The sequence below is a fragment of the Micropterus dolomieu genome, linkage group LG21 (assembly GCF_021292245.1).
Source record: "Micropterus dolomieu isolate WLL.071019.BEF.003 ecotype Adirondacks linkage group LG21, ASM2129224v1, whole genome shotgun sequence".
NCBI lineage: Eukaryota > Metazoa > Chordata > Actinopteri > Centrarchiformes > Centrarchidae > Micropterus > Micropterus dolomieu.
The window spans coordinates 7,544,397-7,561,118 of record NC_060170.1 but is presented as its reverse complement, the minus strand read 5'-3'; the positions used below and the strand labels follow the sequence as shown (position 1 = coordinate 7,561,118).

The 16,722-nt window shown below is 39.0% G+C and overlaps 1 protein-coding gene across 4 annotated transcripts; it reads right to left on the bottom strand.

Annotated features, from left to right (window-relative positions):
• Positions 1 to 2,876: 2,876 nt before the first annotated feature.
• On the bottom strand, positions 2,877 to 16,125 carry p2rx7 (purinergic receptor P2X, ligand-gated ion channel, 7). Of its 4 annotated transcripts, none has more exons than XM_046035191.1 (13): positions 15,919 to 16,125; positions 15,077 to 15,224; positions 14,923 to 14,994; positions 14,743 to 14,815; positions 13,757 to 13,853; positions 12,924 to 13,004; positions 12,296 to 12,416; positions 11,623 to 11,759; positions 11,072 to 11,162; positions 9,983 to 10,048; positions 8,118 to 8,222; positions 7,841 to 7,948; positions 2,877 to 6,735 (listed from the first exon to the last, which is right to left on the bottom strand). In XM_046035191.1, the coding sequence occupies exons 1-13, from the start codon at positions 16,038 to 16,040 to the stop codon at positions 6,217 to 6,219; spliced, it is 1,740 nt and encodes a 579-aa protein (XP_045891147.1). In that variant the 5' UTR covers positions 16,041 to 16,125; the 3' UTR covers positions 2,877 to 6,216. The 4 variants fall into 4 exon arrangements, with proteins under 4 accessions (XP_045891147.1, XP_045891146.1, XP_045891149.1 ...); XM_046035190.1 differs by having other exon boundaries at positions 12,281 to 12,416; positions 15,919 to 16,123; XM_046035193.1 differs by having other exon boundaries at positions 12,281 to 12,416; positions 14,743 to 14,832; positions 15,919 to 16,099.
• Positions 16,126 to 16,722: the final 597 nt, after the last annotated feature.

The window sequence follows — 16,722 nt, the reverse complement described above, 5'->3', positions numbered from 1 at the left end:
TTTGTGTCTTGCCCTCCTTGTGCAAGGTGTCAATGGTCGTCTTTTGGACAGCTGTCAAGTCAGCAGTCTTCCCCATGATTGTGTAGCCTACAGAACTAGACTGAGAGACCATTTAAAGGCCTTTGCAGGTGTTTTGAGTTAATTAGCTGATTAGAGTGTGGCACCAGGTGTCTTCAATATTGAACCTTTTCACAATATTCTAATTTTCTGAGATACTGATTTTGGGGTTTTCATTAGTTGTCAGTTATAATCATCAAAATTAAAAGGAATGAACACTTGAAATATATCAGTCTGTGTGGAATGAATGTATACATTATACAAGTTTCACTTTTTGAATGGAATTACTGAAATAAATCAACTTTTTGATGATATTCTAATTATATGACCAGCACCTGTACAGTATGTGTGGTGTTTCTGTTCAGCCCTTGTCCAGTCATGTGTAGCTTTGTGCTAGTCTCATCTCTGCTCTGTCTGTCTTGGATCTGTACCCGTTTGGATTACCTGTTTCATTTGGAGTGTTTATTCTTTGGATGTATCTCAGCCACTCTGCCAGTAAGTGTGCTCGCCTTTTGTTTGCCACAGTAAACCTTTTTGAACTGTACCTGCTCTGCTCTGCATCCTGCATTTGGGTCCACCAACCTTCTCCACACCACAAACCGTAACACTTTGTCATGTTCCCATTCTAAAGGGACATAGGACCCTGGGAACATACGGATGACCCCCATGAGACGCATTAGATCACAAGCTCCATCTCAAATCGTCATATTGCCCCCATCGGTGTGTATGGTTTGGCAAATGTAGCATTTGCATCAAAATATGCTTAAAGTACCAAAAGTAAAAGTATTAAGGATTTCAGAATGGGCCATTTCAGAGTCATATATATTATATTATTGGATTAAAATTATTGATACATCACTTTAATGTTGCTGCTGATAAAGGAGGGGATAATTTTAATTACTTTATATACTGTAGGGTAGCTTAACTTATAATAATATATCATTTGTTTGTTGATGTATGTTTTTTTTTTTAATGATCGACATGTGCAAGGTAACTAGTATCTAAAGCTGTCAAATAAATATAGTGTAAGTAATATAAAAATAGTAGTAATAAATAGCATTATACTGACACACTCAAGTACAATACTACATAAAAAAAAATTAAATGATGCTATACACTCTACATCGGACGTCAGTCAAACTGCAACTTTTAAATGTCACTACTAGTTTTAACTTCACAAAGATATAGCACATCTTTCCTAATATTTAATACTCATGTTCTTCATATTTACAATATTTTTGTAAGCCTTGTTGTATGTCATACCCCCTCTTTTTCCCCACATTCCCTGTCTGTCTACACTGAGGGGGGGGGGGAAGCCAATCAAAATATTGAAATAAAAAAAATAATTTGTTTGTATTGTGGATTTGAGATACGCTGCTAGTCTTGTGAAAGTTGTTGAATAAAATATCATCCTGAAAGCTAGCAATCAGTTTTCTGTCTGTGGTGTATGTATACTCTGCTGGCCTCGGGCTGAACTCATGTCCCAAAAACACTGCAGGGAACAAACTGCCTATTGCCTGTTTTTACTCAGTCCAGTAAATCTCTGAGCAAACATAGCTACAGAGAAGTGATGTGCGACTCCACACTGACTTTACATCATTATCTTCATCATGTTTTATGATCCAATCTTTAATTAATATATATTGAGCTCCACATATCCCATTATTTGCACTATATTGATGAATCTGTCTCTATAAAGATACATACTGTATGTTAGAAAGAATTCAGTGTCACTTCTCCAGCCTCCTGTTTTACTCGAAACCAACTTGTTGGGTACAGAATAAATTGAGTGAAAATACGTTTTGGCTCTCTTTATATTTTCACTGAACCACTAACGCTTATACAGTAAGAACATACTGTTATTGTGTTCATGGGGGTGATGTGTATTGACTTTGACTCTAAGAGGGGAAACTGTAAAAAAATTTTTCCTCGAAGGGCCAAAGGGGATGGATGGTATGTTGCCATTATTTTTCATCTGTAATGTCATATTTCATCTGTTATGAAAACAGCGAGATTGTGAGGAAGATAAATGAACAACAGTGCATCATGTTGTGACAGAAACATTCCCTTATCAGTGGTGGAAGAGGTATTCAGACACTTTAATTAGTAAGTACAATGATAAAAATGCAAATATACAAGTAAAAGTCCTGCATTTTAAATCCTACTTAAGTAGAAGCACAAAATTATCACCAACAATATGTAAATTTAAAGTATCAAAGGTAAAAGAAATTGTTCACTCTTGAGACAATAAATGGGGGAGGAAAGAGAAAACTCAAAGTTCTAATACACAAATGTGTATTTAATTTTATGCTTTGTTGTGAACTATTAGATAATTAACCTCTTGAACCGCAAAGTTTTATTTATTTTTATGAAACCATGTGTGAAGTTTAGAGTAAACTTCCCTCTGGAACTGCTAACAAAGATGGCAATAAGCCACAACACAGATTGTATGTAAGTCAGAAATATTGGGAAGCATTGTTTTAATCTATGATTATGTGTTGTTTTTCATAAGCATTTCATATGTGTTTTATATAAAATATTAATTTAAAAAGTAACTAGTAACTATTGCTGTCAAATAAATAACAAGTAGCCCACTTCAAAAATGTAATGAAAGTTCTATCTGAAGCCCACATTAGGTGGAAAAACTAATCCACCCCTTTAAACTCAACCAATGAGATTCTTTTGCCTCAGAGAAATGTTGGCGTGACTGAAACCTCCACCGGTGCAGAGCAACCTCCTCGACAGTACAGACAATGTAACTACTGTTCGACTATGAGGCACATGTGTTTTTTTGTGGTAAACAAGATCAGTCCAGCAGAGACAATACACACTTTTATTGTCATGTAGCTGCACTGACTGATGTATCCATCCACTTCCACTTGATAATCCATCCACAATGGCTTTCACCCCCCACTAACACTTCACATGCATCCATTCACAGTCTGCGGGTCAACACAGTCAGCAATTAGAATTAGAAACAACAGCAGTAATTTATTTATATTTAGCTGTCTGGTGGACATGTAAAGAAAACACACACATCACATTATTAAAATACATTTCTTCATGGAGGATATAGGCCAATCTAATTTAGTGGAAACCAGCCCCCCTGTACAGTAATAGGTCATTACAGGCCATTTTGAAAATAAAATGAAATCAAAAAGACACATGCTCACAGATTAGCCACCAGTGGGTCCTGTTCAACCTCCAGTGAACAAAGCAGCAGTGAGGGGTCAGTGGATGAGTTATGGGAGGAAACAGGGATGCCTGCTGCTGAAACAAGTCATCAGGAGCTATTTCAGGCCTGGAGTTGTTTAACAAAGAGCCCTTATTTTTGTTCAAATGGACCATTTATAAAAACAATGGTTGAGATCTGGAGCCAGAGTTGGGAAAGCGAAGGGTAGAAAGTGCTCGTAAATGTCAAATAGGCCACCTGAAGAATGGCCTGGGGTGCAAACAGCTAATACAACTCAGGCTGCTATTGTACTAGATCTGACAGAGGAAGTGTTGCTCTGTGTAAAGCCTGTTTGTTAAAGCTGAACTAGATTTTTACGTGAAATACATTTATTTTGTTTGCATCAATCAAACGTTGAGCTGCAGCAAAGGCCACGCTACACCAACCAGCGGCAGATTTGATCATATTCAGACATGTATTGTTGGTTGTTTAAGTAGGCTACTTTCCATTTATTCTACTGTCCTCTACCTTTCAGAAGAAAATCTATTTTTTTCTCTAGTTTCTCAAGTTTTTTTCTCACTATTTTAAAGATGTATCTATGATCAGCTTATGAAATAAGATTCATTAATAGGTTACAACCCAACAGTATACAAAGTACGTAAAAGTTCACCATCTTAGATTAATGTGTTGGCATGCTAACACTTACCACTAAATACAATGTGCGGTAGAGGCTAATGGGACTATCATTCATTTTGCAGGTATGTGGTCATAAACCAAAGTATTGGACACATTAAGATTTTCTGATGATGGCGCTAGATGAATCCTGAGAATTCATAATGATGGGATCATGAATGTCTAAACCAAATTTCATGGCAATCCACTAGTTGAGATATTTTATTCAAAACCACCAATGTCAACCTCAAAAGGGCAATACATCCAATAGTGGTTGACATATTTCAGCACCACAGTAACCAACATTGACATCCCAAAAATCACACAGCTATGGCTGTTACTACTACTGCTACTGCTGAACCCTTCGTGTCTATACCCCACTGGCCATCACCGGCTGTTGTTCAGCAGGTAGGTTTTCCACTAATAGCATGTGGGGAGGTTGATCCCCGGATGTAGACGACAGTACATGTTGAAATGTCCTTGAGCAAGACATGCGCCTGATTGTGGTTCAGTGATTGGGTGATGTGGTCTTTTGGTAGGAAGTAAACTGAAAACAGAACTGGGCCTAAAATGGAGCCTTGTGCGACTCCACAATAAAATGAGGATACGACTGAAGTTTTAATCCAAGCTGTAAAAAAGGACAACCAGCAGAACAGCATTGTTATCTGGATGGTAGACTATCCTAAAAACAGGGTTAAATGTCCTCAATCACCTGGACACTTTTTACATTCTGTGTTATGGAGGACTGCAAATATGTATTGTGTGATTTGGGCCACAAAACATGTTTAGATGGTTGTGTGTGTGTTGTAACACAAAGTGAATGCTTTCATAAACAGCAGGGATTATGGTTCCTGTATGACCTCCTACTCCTGCCTTATGATAAATGAAGCTTCTTATCATTGTCTGGAGCCACAGGTACTTATTTTGGACCATTAGAGGTATTTTCCCCTTCTCTCAGCCAGAGCAGTTGCTCATCATCTCTGAAACTGACTTTACATCCCGCTCTAATCCCTAAAACTGGAGCTTCAATAGTACTTTCAGACCCACTAAACACAGAAAGGGTTTAGTTCTACATGTTTCGGTAGGTAGGTTTATTCTCTTTTATTGTCAAGAGTGAAATCAAAAGATTGGTATCAATCTCGCGTCTGAGCATCAAAAGGAAAAGATCAACATTTTGGGAAATTCATTCATTCTGAAATCAGAAGATCAATGCCACTCTTATGCCTGTACAGTAAATATGAAGCTACAGCCAGCAGCCGGTCAGCTTAGCATTAAGACTGGAAACGGATGTCTGTCCACCCCCCCAATTTTTAACAACTCTCAGCTGTGTCCGTTTATTAAATTCTCTATTTTTGATCTTGGCTAACTCCTTGCTAAATTTAATTGTAAATTTCCTAATTTCATATTTTAAGCAATTCCCCATACCTCCCACAGTCAGTTAGAAATTGCAAATTACTACTACTGTCCAACAAGGTTTCCCTATGACATAACAGTGAACTATTAGATTTACAATGATTAAAACCCATTTTGTAAACTTGATTTGAGAGATGTGGTTTGAGTATTTTGAACAGGCACATTTGCAGTAACTTCCTTTGATTCACCACTTTTGCCCATGTGCAGAAAGGATCAGACTGCTGGCATCTCGTTTTGCTATGTTTTGTCAGGACTGGAAGTGGCCCAGATGTAGTTAGCATAGTTCAGCATAGACTGGAAGCAGGGGAAAACAGCTAGACTGGCCCTGTCCAAAGTAAAAAAGAACACCCACCAACACCAAGTTCACTGATCAATACAGTGTACCTTGTTTGTATAGTATACAGATTTTCACGTGTTTTAATGTTCATTGTTCACACTCAATGTACTGGTAGCCGTCCCCCCCGTCACAAATTTTACCCATTCTCATCTGGTCACCCTATGTAGGAACCAACCTCTTAATCTTTCCATATGAGATTACGAATGTAAACACATTCTTTTTTCTGAGCATGTTGAGTGAAGTTAAAAATGATATTTTTCTGCCCTATAAAAAGTTTAAAAAGCTGCTTAAAGGGAGTGAAACTAAGAAAAATTGCTTCATAGAAATTTTTACTAAGCAGCCAAATGACTTCACAGATAATCTTAGAAAATGTAGTTATTTATTGGCCAGGGAGGTTTTTCCCTTTCGGACCGAATGCAAGCTGACAAAAACTGACTTATTTTTATTTGCTGCACAGTTGAGTAAAGTAAATTGCATTTTTGGCTTTGTAAGGCAAATCTAACATAAGAACGCTATTAGTAGGTCAGATAGTGGGGAAATCCTTGCTCTGTAATGAAAATGCTCCTCACAGCTCTCCATTAGCGCAGGCTTGCATGGACGCCAGGTGGATATGGAGGCCTGGTCTGAAGCCGCTGTACTCTCTGTGTGGGCTCGGGTATGCCTCCCTGATTCTCCACACGCAGCAGCTGGGGATAGCAGGGTGGGTGTCCTTAGGTGGGACCCCAAACCTCCAGCTGATGTACTGTCTGTAGGCGCAGTGACGCAGGGCAGCAGTCTGGCCTTTATCAGCGGGTGGAGACAGAGGGTCCTGATACAGAAGGACGGCCTCTAGCAAGGAGCGACGTAACACAAGCTGCTCGAACAGAGGAGACGAGGTGATGCAGGCACCGCTGCTCTGCCGGCAGCACAGCTCCTCCTGAGGGAGAGAGGAGGGAATGCAGCAGTCGCACTTACACCAGGCTGGACGATGTGGGTCGTTGTTGTTCGGACCGGGTTTATGATGAAGGGGAGGCTGAGAGTCATGATCCAGGCCTTCACCCGGTTGTAGCAGAGAGAGAACGGCTCTCAGGTGTCCTGTGTCCACCTATCAGGACAAGAATATAACACTGAAGTCAATGGCAAGATTGAGCCAAAAAAAATAATAAATTGTGCATGTTTTAAAATGATTCAGCTAAATTACAAAACCTATTACTCACTCATTTCTAATATTGGCCAAAGTAATACAACAATAATCCAAACTTTCAAAGTTAAAAATTATGTTTTCTGTTTTTATGCGTTTTTGCTTTGCATTCAGACAAAAACAGCCCAGCAGCATAATTCACTTCAAATGTAGGGCTGGGGGATATATGTCAAATATATTTGATTTATTAGAATATTAATTATGTGTGATACAGCAGATGACCATATAGTTATATTTAAGATTTCACTATTTCGCTGGTCTTGTATGTAAAAACGATGAAAAGCAAATTAGCTAGCAGCTATGGGTCACTGATTTCTTCGCTGTGAGAAAACGTGATCAATCATCTGATCGCTGTAATTTCTCTACTGTGGTTTACAGCTCTAAAACTCCAAGGCATGTTTGGGAGACCTCTGGTTTTAGGATATTTTAACTGACTTTAAGCTGCTAACTAGCTAGCTTTTCACAGTCTGGATCAACTCTGCTGTGAAGAGTAGAAGATGTAACGTACACACAGAGACTTTTTAAATTTATTTTCTGTGGCAGCAAACACATGGCCTTTCAGTAACTGCATCCTGAGCTTATCTACACACTTTATAGCTGACTAAAGTAACGTAACTACCCCTCACACACCAGGAAAGACCTTCAAAGCCACCTTCTTTAAAAGGGGAAAGCTCAGCCAGTAAATATAATATGCACAATGTTGATAGGCTGCATCATTGTGCATAATATATACAGTATATTGCAAAATGTTTATTGGCCATAATCACCCAACTCTATTTTAATGTAATGTCTAGAAAAGCTTAATGCTGAATCTGCAAGTCTAAAATAATGCTAAAATATTTGGTTTCAAATAAATCTCATCAATCCCGTTGATGTTTCAACCTAGAAACATTCAATTTATTTGAAGTAAGAGAGATTTTAAGTCTTAATTTCATCGTATTTTATAAGTAAAAAACTGACCGTTTCTGCATGTGAATTCTCTGATCTAGCCTCTCTGCAGCAGGTTTACCTTGCGTGGCTTAACAGACGTTGGTTTGAGGTCTTGTAAACTTTTCTTCTGTGATCTCTTCACCAGTCGAATGTTGTCCTCATCAACGTAGGACACACAGAGGATGCACTGCAACACAGTCACATCAGGATATTCAGAATGATCATAAACTAGCTGATTTCAGCATGAGAAAGTGTTTCAATTGTATTAAATGTTTTGTTTTAAAAAGATTGACAACTGGCTTACAGCTACAGAATATACAATATCACATTGTCAGTCTTATCAAACCATTCACCACCTTCTGTTTGTCTTGGACCGACTCCACTTTCCTCTCCGAGTAGTCTTGTCCGACCTCTGCCGAGTAACAGCTGGTTCCAATCAGCCAGTCGATAAACATGGTTGTCTGAAGGAAAAAGACATGCAGAGTATCACGTGAGGCCGTCAGTCAGGAGCTCACACCTCATCTACAACACTCATAACTGCTTCACATCACCTGCATTACCAATCAGCGATACAGATGTGTCAACATACCTGTGATTTAACACCAAACATGACTTTATTTTATTAAAATAAACTGATTAAATCAGGGCAGAATATTTGCACTTAAGAAATAAGTGTTTAATATTTGAGATTTCTGACTTCAGACTTAATGTAACAGCTCGTTGTGTGATGGTGGTAGTGGTGCAAAGGTCACTGTCAGCTGTTGTGGAGACACCGTTTTCATATCAAATTGAAATCCAAAAAAGCTGTCCGACTTTGGCGAGTTCAGCTTTCTCTGTACTGCTGCTCAGGAGACAATTGTATTGTGCAGCACCAATCAGAGCTGAAGCTCCTCTAACTGATGCAGCCACCAAGAAAAACTCCAGCTTCACTGTCCAAAGAAAAGTTTGGGGTTTCCTCCCCCCCAGCAAGAGTCTCAGTCTCTCCCTCTCTCTTTCTCTCTCCCTCTCCAATATTACAGCTTTAAAACAGGTATGTGTTTGTCTCAACTGACACATTGTTGTATTTAATTTGACCGTGTGTGTACATCGTTCTGACATGTCCCCTGTTGTTGTTGTAAAATAAAAATGAAAAAAAATGAATAGTTCAACATTTAGGGAAATACACCTATGTGGCTTTTTGCCAAGAGTTAGATGAGAAGGATGCCTCTCTCATATTTGGGGCTAGCCGTTTCTCCCCGTTCGCTTTAATATTTATTTAGGTTTTTAAATTGTAACTCAGTCTAATACTGTGGTTTCTCAGTGAAGTGTATGGAACTAGACTGGAGTCTATGCTAACAGTAACAACCAGTATTAAAGTGTCACAGACAGCAGTGAAACGTAAAGACTGAAACTGGTCAGTTACACCAGACACTTCCTCCTCCATGATTTCCTAATGTGGTTTCACTCTTATGATTCATCACTGTATGGCAACAGTGGAGGAGTATTCAGATCCTTGAAAAGAAGTGAAAGTACTGATACTGCACTGTAAACTCTTATGAGTAAAAGCTCTGCATTAAAAATGTTGCTTAAGTGAATGTTCCTCCTCTATAAATGTAGTGAGTGCTAATAATTACTTTCATTATGGATGAATCTGCAGATTATTTTCTCCATTAAAATTGACTGATTGTTTGGTTTGTAAAAATTCAGAAAATTGTGAGAAATGCAGTCACAGCTATCAAATTTACTAATAGATTAGTCCTCTAATCCTATCTGCTGTACTTGTATAAACTGTTGGTTAATTTAATTACAGCAAAACATATTTTATAAACTCTTCATATGTTGTGCGAAAAAAATCTTTATTTATAAACTACCTAGCAACTAAAGCTGTCAGATAAATGTAGTGAAGTAAAAAGTACTATATTTCATTCTGACATGTGACAGAGTAAAACTAGAAACTAGCATGAAACATAATAAAGTACATCACATTTGTAGTTAAGTACAGTACTTGAGTAAATGTACTTTCCACCACTGCTTTAAAATATAATGTGCCATAGTCCACAGTGGATTTCATCTCACTTCTTTTCTGTTCTTTATTTTAATCTTTACACTACAGTGAAATTCAGTCAGTTTGTCCAGATGCAGCCACCATTGAAAGTCCCACTCTGGACTCTAACACTGACTGCCACTATGTTCGGTACTAAGGGAGGGTGAATGCATGAATGGACACTGTGTGGTCTCTCACCAGAGCGTAGTACGACAGCGTTGATCCGATGTAGATGATGAGCTGGATGAAGCTGAACCTTCCCGCCTGGAAAACAGTCACTGTCAACTGTCACTCTTTATTTCCCCACACTTTCCTTCAGAGTTATAGACGCAATTATAGAAATCCCAAGGTGATGATTTAGTAGATATCAATAAAATAACTTGTTACTGATGCATTATAAGATATGGCACCTTGGACAATTTCCTCTCAACCACAACAAAAAATAAAAATGGACAAAACTAAGCAATATCCATGACATAATTTCACAAAGGCCTACTGCAAATTCAAAAGTCCTAAACTTTAAGTTTAAAAATATTAAGTCCAAACCTGTAATCAAGAAAACAGAAATTGCATCTAGGCTAATAATTCTGCCTTGCACTGCCCACTAGTGGTGACAACATGGTTATCCCACCACCTGTGCAGCAGGGATGTAGTTTTGCACTACAGTGGTTGTGCCCACAATGACAAACACATGTCAGACAGAGGATCTGCACACTGTCCTGAAAATCAGCTCCCCGGCTAATTTAATGCAACAGAGCCACAAAAACATTCATCACATTTAGAGCCAACTACTCTCAGACTGGACCAATCAGAGCAGAGCTGAATGAGTATGTCTGATACTCCCATATAGGGGACAAAGAATACCTCTAAAGATAGAGACAAATTTTATACAAGAACATATAATCCAATACATCAAAAATCAGACTAATTTAAAGGAAAAATCATCCACAGGAAGCTACTATAGGACATAGAAAAACTCAATTAGGCAGAACAACAAGTGGTTGTATATTTGACAATGCCTGACGAAGATCTCTATTAGATTCAAACCATTGCTCTGTTACATGAAGCTTTCTACGAGTTGATTATCGGGACAGTGTGCAGATCTTTCGCCTGACTTTCTGGCCACAAGTACAATATACCACGCCAGCGGTCGATTCAGTTATGTTTTTCCGTCTTCCACACCCAGTTGTTGTAGCAGAAAAAAGACAAACAAAACAAAAGGAAATGAATGAAAACTCTGAAAGGGGGGGGGGGGGGGGTGGGGGGGGGGGGACTAAACCAACCCACCTGTCCGAACACCATGACATCAAACCTGATCCCGAATGCTTTGTACAGCGTTCGAACCTCCACTCCGTTCACTGTGTTGTACTTTGCATACCTGAGCAGAGAACAGCAGATGAGGAAAGAAGCACTGCAACGACAAAAGAGCCTTTAATGAAGGATTTTTTTTATTTTTTTACCCCAAATCGGAAATAAACTAGATTAATACAGTTTTTTGTTTTTTTTTTTTTACTGATACCGACCTTTTATTACACATCACATATCAGCCAGTCACTGTCCTCCTCAACCACAGTTACAGAACAGACTTCAAACCAGCCATTGTTTATTATACAGACGTTCCTCTTGATGGTATAAATGTTTCCATGCCAACAAAAATACAACTGGGGAAAAACTAAAGGCTTAATTTTTCTCATGTGAATTCACAGCCATAAAAACATTAGCACAGACTTTTGGCAACTTCAGTCTAAAAGTAACCAAAGCTCCTACAATGGCCTGACTGATGAGGAATGTGCACACAGTATCTGACAAGGTAAACTTGACCTTTGACCCTTGTTCACCTGAAGTTAAGACCGGGGTAGAGCGTCTTGTTGCTCTCTTTCTCATCCAGCCGTCTGAAGGAGTATTTGGGCAGGCAGCGATGCATGAGCCGGTCCAGGTTGCAGTCCCATTTGATCAGGATGCCGATGACTCCTCCCTGTGGTCAACAGAGGAAATGGATTCAAGACAAAAGTCAGTCAGCTAAGGGGAAACCCAGATAGCTTTTTTGGTAGAAAAGAGTTGAAACAAGTTGATTTTCACTAGGAGGAGGATGATGATTTTTACAGTGACTAGACATCAGCTAATTAATTACCGGAAAATAAATTAGGAATTCTTCTAGGGATCGAAATTTGTTTTTAACATCTACTGGCACACTAATAATGCTGACTTTCATCCATGCAGACTGAAGAACGTTTGCTGTGGTAACACTTCCTTTTTTTTGGTTGTCAGGGTTGTTTCATTTCAACTTTATTTGATCTATTGACCAGGATAACAAATGACTCACTAAGAGAAACCCCAAAAAGAGAAAGTGTAGCAAAACTGGTCTGGTGTCGCAATGTTGCTGCATCCTGAGATTTCAGCAGTGAAAGTCTATAAAATGTTATCATAGCTCAGTGATGGCCAGAACGATGAAAATAAGAGCCATGTTGTGAGAAACATTTGAACATGCAACTCCACCTCTACTGCAATTACAGAGAACTTTTCTCCAGCCTCTCGAATGATGTCTCCCAGTTTGAAAATGGGACACAGCGAGTCGTTTCCTCTATGACAGCTCCTCAGGTAGGCGTCGTTCATCTGTGGCAGAATGTTCCTTCTGTTAAGCAAAACAAAGTCAGAGTTTCTCTAACACTGAAGTGAAAAAGAGCAGCAAACCCTTTAGAGATGGCATTAGTCTGTTTTCAGCTGAGAGTTTTAGTGTCCTGTGATGCTCTAAAGGTTTTCCTGGCTTTTCTTATTTAAAAATAAAACAAGGCAGGAAATACTTAACTTGTTTTCATCATGATCACATGCAAACACGATATGATAAAACATAGTGAAAAAATTTGATTTGTGATAGAAGTGACAGCTACTTGTAATCTATGACAGTTGTTTTCAAAACAGAAATTAACGAAGCAAAATGATTTGATGTTGGAGCCTCCTTCAACAGGCCAAAAATAAAGAGTCTTCAACATTGTCTGTTAAATAATACATTGTGAATTTAGACCTATGTGAAACTTGTTGCTGTACAGACACAGCTGTGGCCCACTGCATAAAAAACAAAACACCATCACTAGAGAATCAGTTTGTAGCCTCAGTAGCATCAATCAGCAAGCAGTCTCACCGGATATAATTGAACGCAGGGAACCTGATGTTGTTTTTGATGAGGACTGTGAAGTTCTCAGCTGCTGCTAGCATAGCAGGCCTGCATCATAGGGAATACAAACTATTATACATTGGAGTCAATACAGTACATTTTTTTAAACAGAAACAGACCGAACCTTACTGTACCCTCCATTTGAATGAGATGCTGTGCTCCAAAACAATACTGGATACAAGTTCTAAGCAAGTTTGGAATATCTAGTGTGTTTACAGTAGAAAAGTGACAAAATAAAGTACACTTTAAATAGTCTATACGCATACTTTATACAAAAGGGTTTTTTATTTTTCGATGTGCTGTTAAGGGACAATACAACGCCCAACAGAAATGGAGGAGCAAAAGAAAAATATAATTGTTGAAGGCAGTGAAAAATCTGCAGGAACACATCAAAAAAGAAAGAAAGCAACTGAAACTTTTCAGAAACAATTTGCTGTCTCGTTTTTAATTTTTTTTTTACAGCAAACAGACACAGTTAGACACAGAAGAGTCTGATATTGCCCTCAGGAGCTGGTGGAGACTAAAAACTGAGCTAAAAGAGAGTGAAAACTGGACTTGCATTTACCAGGCGACACAAACACGACTCCAAATGACTTATAATGTTGCTATGCAACAGCCTGATGTGCAAATAAGCAGCTGTTTGCTAACAAGTTCAACATATAAACTTAAACAATATGTGTTGTGTTCAAAACGAGTTACCGCTGCCCCCAAGTAGCCAATAGGATCATAAAGTTAAATTCCTGAGGGAGATGTTTCATGACATGACAGACCTGATCTGACAACCAAACAGTAGGGTTTACCTCGGAGGGCTCGTCTTGTTTTCAACTGGACACCACGCTGACACCTCACAGGTTTTCTGCAACACATCAAACTTCACACACGATCCTGTCTGAATCCCTGCAGAAGTTAAAACAAAACAAACAACTGAACAGTGCTGCATTTAAACTCTATTCAGACATAACTGAGTTTGAAAAGTTGCAGGTTTGATTTCTGCAGCAGCTGATGTGGTGTTAACTGTGTCCGTTTATCAACCAACACTTTAATTTAGCACAGAGCTTAGAGATTCTGTACCACTGGCTGAAGCTACAACTGCAACACATGAATGATAAATTCCACTGCTTCTTGTGGAGACAGGTGTTAACTGGTACAAACACACTTAAAGAAAGTCTTGCTGTGACAGCAGAGTAGTGAGATCATCCTATTCAAAATAACTCCATTCAAAGTCCATCCAAAACTGAAACTCACAAAGTTCCGCTGTTTGTGTACCAGGATTAACAGTAACAGGGCCCCCGTTCTTTATACATGGATAACAAAGTTATCCAGATAAGAACTGACGATTTGACATGAGTCTGGATTGTTTTGGTTCTTTATCTGGAAATGTCAGAACAAGTCTTTGAATCCCGAATCTGCTATCAGTAACTGCAGCTCAGCTAGCTGGACCATGACAAAGATGTTTCACAGTGAACTCAACTCAAAGATTCTGACTGTTAAAGGACCAATGGAGGCAGAACATTCGGCATTTAATTTGACATTGAAATGGGAATTTGTCATTTGAACACAAACACATTCACTGGAAATCTGTGAGTGAAAGCAGTGGAAATACTGGGGAGTACAATGTAGAAAAAAGCAACATCTGTAAGAACGCAGGAACACAGCAAACAAGACTTTTGTATTAGCCTGGTAACTGCATGTTATCCACATTTGAAGAACAGGGCCCAGGTTCCTACAGTACCTTGCTTCTCTGGTTTCCTGTGTGCATGTTAATGTACAGAAGAAGTTACTGTACCGTGACTCAAATGATCCCAGCCTCCTTTCTCACAGTCCTTATCTGTCCGACACAATCTGCCTTTGAGGGGAACCTGGAATATAAACACTGCTGCAAAATAAGAAAGTTTTGCTAACTTTTCATCTAAATCTTTGTATTAATAATAATAATAATAATAATAATAATAATAATAATAAGCACCTCTGCGCATTTTCCCTGCCTCTGATTCTCTGTCACTATGATGTTGGTCACCACAAAGAAGGAGTTTTTGTCCTGGAAGGAGAAAAAAAACAAAAACACACCACATCTTTAAATTCTCCTCTTTGCCAAAGAGGACAGAAGACCAAGCTCCTACCTGTGAGGGCCCGCTGTAGTCCACGCCATCCCAGACCACGTCCCCGATCTTTGGCAGGTGGATCTGAGCTACACCCTTTACCTTGGTAGTGACAGAACTCACCACCAGGTCGAACTCCTGGTACTTCCTGTTCCACAGCATCATAATACTGCAAAATAAAAAATAAAAATTAGCAATTCAAGCAAATTCAATACATCTATCAAATTGAATTATGGGGTATTTAGGATGTTTTGTACAGTAGCTTGACCCTTTAGACTGTAAAAGTCATGTTTAGGGATGCAACTGATTGTTTTCACAACCAATTAATCTCCAGACCATTTCCTCCATTAACACATTAATCATTTGCTCTGTAACAAGCCTGGGTCCGTATTGGCTTCTGGTGTCTCAATTCTGACCGTTCGGGTTTCTCTCGGTCTCTGTCTGAGGCCCCCCAGTAGCCTACTTTCATGTCCAGTACTGAATCCATGGGGTCACAGTAAAAAACAAAACTTGAAAATAAAAAAATAAAATGTAAAAAACAAAACAAAAACAAAGCTAACAAACTGTGTGCAGATTTAGCGAAGAAAACGTTAAACGAATTTTACATACTTTTGAAGGACTTTTTGTGCTGCATATCCTCAAAAGGCAGTCCAGTTAATTTAAACACTAATAAACAGCCTTATCAACGACCACTTAAAATTGTCAGGGTTAACGTATCCATCCCTCTCCTTTGACAGACATGGCAGCCGATGTAGTTGTCTAAATCTGTTTCAGCTTTAACGGGACTTAACGGAACCTGTTCCGACTGAATAATTAAGAGGCAGCCGCTGCGGGGGCTGAAACATGTCACTTGTTTCACTCACCAGATAAACAGCAGAATGCATCCGTTCAGAGTCCACTTCAGGGAGCCGAGCCGGACGCTCTGAATCCGGACCAGCTTGTTGGTTTCATACTGACAGAGACCGAGAACCCCACAGCCCGGCATGTTGCTGCTGCTGGTTGGATGTGAATCGGATTTTTCGTGTGGAGGAATCTCTGACTCATTTCTTGACTCGTCTTCCTGTGTGGAGGGTCACATGTCCAGACTCCTGCAGCTGCTCTCACGTCCAATATAATCACTGCCGCTGCAACACACACACACACAGTTTACTGTAACGTAAGAGGATCAACGGAAAAGCAACTGTTTTAATCTACTTAATATGTCTTTATTATTTATTCCCATTTGCCTCCACAAAACTCTGGGTCTCTACTCAAAATCAACGCCATTAAAACAAACAACAATTTAATCACACAGGACCAATAAAACAAGTAAAGCCCAGACAAGTCAAAAATAAACCGAAAATAAGTTAAATGACATGTGAAACAATAGACAATAGAAATGGAAGCACAAATAAAAGTGTCATAAATACACAAGAAAGTTTAAAACAATGAAAAAGGATCAAAAACTAAGAAGCAATAACTACCTGAGAGTGATTTATTTTTTTGTTTAAATGACCTTTTGAAAGAAATTCTACTTGTGTGTCTGATGACTAAATCTTAATCTGTATGCTGTCAACCCGGTTTAAATTATTTGCAGAGACCCAGGAACCAACCAGGACTCTTCCAAGGATTAATAGTGCCTGGTCCCGAGTTCTCTGTGTGTACACACCTTTCTTCAGCAATATGCA

Excerpts from the sequence above, each read along its gene's own strand:
- p2rx7 (XM_046035190.1), bottom strand. The coding sequence starts at position 16,040 with ATGCCGGGCTGTGGGGTTCTCGGTCTCTGTCAGTATGAAACCAACAAG. Across the intron at positions 13,005-13,756 it reads AACAAGACGAGCCCTCCGAG|GCCTGCTATGCTAGCAGCAG; the intron begins GTAAACCCTACT and ends CCTATGATGCAG. Across the intron at positions 6,736-7,840 it reads CGTCTGTTAAGCCACGCAAG|GTGGACACAGGACACCTGAG; the intron begins GTAAACCTGCTG and ends TTGTCCTGATAG.